The sequence below is a fragment of the Echinops telfairi genome, unplaced genomic scaffold (genome assembly GCF_000313985.2).
Source record: "Echinops telfairi isolate 266 unplaced genomic scaffold, ASM31398v2 ScPeMD7_8;HRSCAF=38, whole genome shotgun sequence".
In the NCBI taxonomy this organism is placed as follows: domain Eukaryota; kingdom Metazoa; phylum Chordata; class Mammalia; order Afrosoricida; family Tenrecidae; genus Echinops; species Echinops telfairi.
Window position 1 is genome coordinate 7413282 of NW_022103905.1, and position 5088 is coordinate 7418369.

The 5088-nt window shown below is 50.1% G+C and overlaps 1 protein-coding gene across 2 annotated transcripts in view; it reads right to left on the minus strand.

The window, feature by feature from the left end:
• The window catches only part of SHC4 (SHC adaptor protein 4), a 150720-nt gene extending 145830 nt beyond the window's left edge, over positions 1–4890 (minus strand). For both annotated transcript variants that reach the window (XM_045286533.1, XM_004709419.2), the window contains exon 1: positions 4212–4890. In XM_045286533.1, the coding sequence (XP_045142468.1) occupies positions 4212–4805 (594 nt within the window). In that variant the 5' untranslated portion in view covers positions 4806–4890. The remainder of the gene's footprint in view (positions 1–4211) is intronic.
• Positions 4891–5088: the final 198 nt, after the last annotated feature.

The following is a 5088-nucleotide window of genomic DNA, read 5'->3' on the forward strand; positions in this document are numbered from 1 at the left end:
GGATGGATGGATGGATGGATGGATGGATGGATGGATGGATGGATGGATGGATGGGTGGATGGATTGTGATAAGAGTTGTATGAGCCCCCAATAAAATGGTTTAAAAAAAAAAGAAAGCATCCCCACCCAGTTCAGTACAAGTGCATAAGTCCAATATTAGCCCATGTGTCTGATACCAATCTATAAAGTCCTCTTCAGACTCATGAAACTTGTGCAACGATGCCAAATGCAGGACAGTCATAGGCCAGCGGGTAAAAGTCTTTGGCTCCAGAGTCGTCGTAAGCATCTCAGCACTGGCAGGGCTCTCCACGTGGCTTCTCCAGTTCCCAGGGCACGGGGTCTGTCAGCGTCCTGCCTTGTGTTTTGTCAATAGAGCGTCTCCAAGAGAGTGAGCAGAGAGAGAAAGTGTCTCCAGTCCCCAAGGAGGAAAATATAGGAGTTCCCAGCATCCTCAGGAGGAGGCCACGCCCACACAGAGGCCTCCTTGGCTATGATCTGATTGACAGACTAGACTCCACCCCTTCACTCTTAATCCCCTCAGGTCCCAAATTGACACCAGATTACATAACTACCACAAACAACCAGACAGTTCTGTAAGGGAAATGATGATATTTGCAAAGTATACACACGTAAGAATAACCAACCACTTATGATCTAAGGAGCAGCATTATCCAGGACAAAGTCCAGAAGCAGTAGGGAAAAAATAGGAAAGGATACAGGAAGGACAGAGAGGATGGCACGGATGCACTCACTGAGATGAAGCAAAATATTTATGAACTACTAAATATAAAGTTCATGGTCTGCTTTGTAAACTCTCACCCAATTCCCAGTGAGAAGTTCATTTTAACAACGACCATCTTCTTCACTTCTTTGCCCTGATTCCCCCACTACCAAGCAATCTCTGATGCCTTTTCCTACAAGTGGGAATGCAGGGAATATAACCTTTGTCCATTTGTGATGAATGTCTTACTATAATAGGCTGGTATTACACTTTTTAAAATGGGTTCACACCAGGAAGCAGTCAGAGGACCAGAATTTCAACCAGGTGGAAGTCTATGATGAAGAAAGCGATGAAGGTAGGTACCTTGGAGTCTAGATGTACCGCTGCTGTTGACTCGCTGCTGGTAAAACACTTCTCAGGGTGTCAGGTTCCCCACAGAGGTACCGAACTCAATAACTTCAGAGTCCCTTCCATCTTTCAGAGTTGTAGTTCTTAGAAATTAATAAAAGAAGATCTTCCAGGTATTTTGGTTCTCAAGAGAGGCACAAACACTGCCCGTGGAAGCAGCAGTCAAGCAATCAACCAGGCTCTCCATTGGGCAAATCTGCTGCCCAAGACATCTTCAAAGTGTCAACAAGCAGAGAAGTCACCTGGAGGACTAAGGCACACCTGACTCAAGTCACGACCTGTACAATCACTTCACGTGTATCTAAAAGCTGGGCCATGGAGAAGGAAGATGGACGAATCGGTGCAGTTGGATTACAGGGGACTGAAGAATATTGAGTCAACCATGGGCTGCCAGCAGAAGCAACAAATCTGAATTAAAAGAAATGCAACTAGAAATTTCCTCAGAAGGAAGGCTGTCAAGACTTCATCTAACATCCTTTGGACATATTATCTAGAGGAACCAGTCCCGGGGGAAGGGCATCATGCTTTGTAAAGTAGAGGGCTAGTGGAAAAGAGGAAGATTCTCAATGAGATGAATTGGCACGATGGCTTCAAACGTGGATTTAATCAAAGCAATGAATGTGAAGACAGCGCTGGACCAGGCAGTGTGTCCTTCTGCGGTACATAAGGTTGCTATGAATCAGAAGCAGCTCAGCAGCATGTCCAGAATGTATCATGTCACGTCCAGGAAGACTCACTTGGGTCATAGTGTCAGCACTGTTCCTTGGGTCAGTTCTGCCCGTAAAAAGACAGATGGTATCCTCATGGGAAATCTAAAATAGCAACAGAGATGCTCCCTAGGGGAAGGACGGTCACATTGTAATTCCTTTTCTGTTTAAATTGCATCAGTGTGAGGGTGTCGGTGAAAAGAGATGCAAGAGGGAAGGAAAAGCAACGTGAAGGCTGTCTAGATGATGAGAGAAGTGGGTGCAGAGTACAGCGTAGAGCGTTGCTTACACACACACACACACACACACACACACACACACACACAATTAGGACCCTGAAGATGCTTAGGCTTGCTTGACACGTGGGAACTGTGTCTGTGAACTTTAGTAGATACATGAAACTGTTTCCATGATTAGCCACATCACTGCGGGGGCAGACAAGAACTGAGTGTCCCAAAGCTTACTCTCCTTAGAGGTATTAGTTACCCATTTTTCAAGGCTGCCTCAAGCCAGCTTCCTCTGTAGCCCTTCCAGTACGCATTATCTGGACTCCCTTGATCTCCTCATTGTTTTCGGTACAGTTATTGGGCTATGTTTCACAGGATACAGGCAACCCCCTGGTTACAAATGAGATCTGTGCCTATGTCTTTAAGAATTTGTTGGTAAGGCGGGCCAGGTATATACGAGGATGGTTCGTATTCCATCTTACTTTAGCGCAAGAAAAGGCTCCACACCTCTAAGGTGATTTAAAAACTGCACATGCAGCCTAAGCAGATGATTGTGATGAGAAACAAATTGTTTCAAGCAGGGGTTGGTTCAATGGTTTCAAAGTGAGGACAAGCATATGTAACATTAAAGGACAAACCTGAACCGTTCGTCAGATCTTCACAACCCAGGGACTGTCTGCACCTTCAGAGCAGACTCCTTACCTGAGTGCTAGTTCTACATGACCGCCTGCCTACCAATTAGTGCCATCGAGGTGTCCTTACTTTCACTTAATGAGTCCAAAGCAAATTTGGCATGAGTTCCCCTTCCTAACTCACCTTTCTACCAATGGCAGTACTAAACTCATTCCCGGGTTCACTATCCTTCATCAATAATCCTCCACACTGAACAAGAATAAACTCATCAGTTCACTCAGTCTTCAAGAAATGTTCACCCTGTGATTTGCTGAATCAAGATCAGAAACGATCCAATTGATTTCCAAGATCATGGTGGCAGGTCCTCTGTTCTCGCCTCTCGACCTAATTCCGCTTTTTATCACCCCCTGCCTACCCTCCAAGACTCTCCTACCTGGTGGCCTCTCAGCCTTTCAATCTGCCCTGTGTCTTTCGATCCACTTACAAAAAATCAACAGACTGATCTTTTGAAAGCCATCTTGGTTTGAGTAAAAACACAGGAGGGTTCTCATTCACCAAGCAGTGCTCACAGACTCTGCTTTGGTATTCAGGTTCTTCAAACTCCCTCCCAGGTGCTCCGTCTTTGTCTCTATGTAGCCCCGCGTGCTTGAACATCAACTATGGGCCAGCCACACTATCCTCCAATACTCCCCAGCCTTCCCCTCCATCTCAACTCAATCCAGGGTACCGGGTGTCACTTCGCAGCCACCACAGTGGTTCCTGCCTCTTAGACGCTGCTTGTGCTTTTGCCCAGCCAGGAAGGTCCTCTTTCCTGCTCATCTGCCCGAACTGAAGCACCTTCTCTGGGGTCCCAGACCACAACTACCTTTCCCTTTTGTGGGAGTCCTCACCTTAGCTCTCTATCGCTCAGTATGGTTCTTTCACTGTTTCCCAAGCATTTGTGGGTCTCCCCAGTTAAGACCTGAGCTCCGGAAGAATGTTTCCATTTTCCTTTTATCTTGCTCAAGATAGGGCAAGAACAGGCTCAAGGCCGGGAAGTACCTTGATTTTGGACACAGGCAAGGCCCAGGAGCTGCAACCTAGGCAAGAGAGGCAAGGAATGTGCTCTGGAATGCTAAAACGAGTTCCTAGCACAACATTGGAGATTCAACCATTCTTTGACCAATGCAAAGTTGCATTTTTTTTAAAAACAATTCGAGCCCCTGACACACCATACCATAGAAATCTCCATGGTTTTCATCTGAAATACAATGGCTGGTGTCATCGACTGAATCTCAATCACTAATCAGATTTGCGATCCTTGTCTCTGCTTGGCCAGAACGCTAGGTCCCACACGGACAAGAAGAGGCCATGTAAGCGGCGTCTATCTATCTGGAAGTTGCCCCTGTACCTGGCACTACCTATACGCTAGCGCCAGTTCATGCAAGACACAGCCAGGTGAAGGACACCCCCCAGAGCAAGGAAAGATGCCCCAAACCCCGTACATTCTTAGAAGGATAAAGGAGCCGGACTTACCTTCACATAGTAGTTCATGCCCATTCCCAACAGGTGCTGGAGAAGGTGCCTGTCCTGCCCGTGCCCGGTGGGTGGCTCCCCGGGGCCAGGAAGAGGGCAGGCATCCTGAGTTGCCCTGGCTGCGGGTGCCCTGTGCTCCCCGGGGTTGGGCTGGGGCGCAGGTGCCGGGCCGGCCCTGCTGTGACTGGCTTCTGGCGAAGCAGGGCTGCTACTGGGAGCGGGCTCTTGACTTTCCTGCAGTTTGAGCCGCAGCACGTCTTTGGTACCCAGACAAAAGTTTTTCAGGCTCAGCAAGGTGGCTGGGTTGGCCAGCTTCATACTGGCCATGCGGGGGATCAAGGTGCACAGGGGAGTGGGGCTCTCCTGGGCCGCCAAGGTGGCATCTTCTGCGGGCAGGTGAGGTGCCAGGGTGGGGTAGGGCGGCTGCGAGGAACCCTTGGCCCCCACCGCGCCTCCGGGACTGCCTTCGTCCAAGGACGTGACGGACTCGTTGCGAAAGCGGCTGTACTTGGCCCTGTGCAGCATGCCGGGGTGCGCAGAGAGTCCTACATAGAGCACGAGTCCTGCCAGGCTGTCCTGGCCGCGTCTTCGCATAGCCCTGGCCGTGCTGGACCAGGATTCGGTGGCATAAAGAGCCTCGTCTTCTGACAGCTCACCAGCGTGGAAACGGACGGCCTGGGCGCCTGGTGCCGGGCGCCGCAGTCACCCCTCCAACTCTTCTCGGTCGGGAAGCCGCCCGCCCGACCCCTGAAAGCCGCCCGGGAGGGAGACGCCTCTCTGGCTCGGACGCCAGTTCCTCGCCGGCCCCGGGGGCAGCTCCCGGGCTTCCCGCCCGGGGTTCCCGGGCCGCGCGGCTGGGGCTCGATCGCTCCCCGCA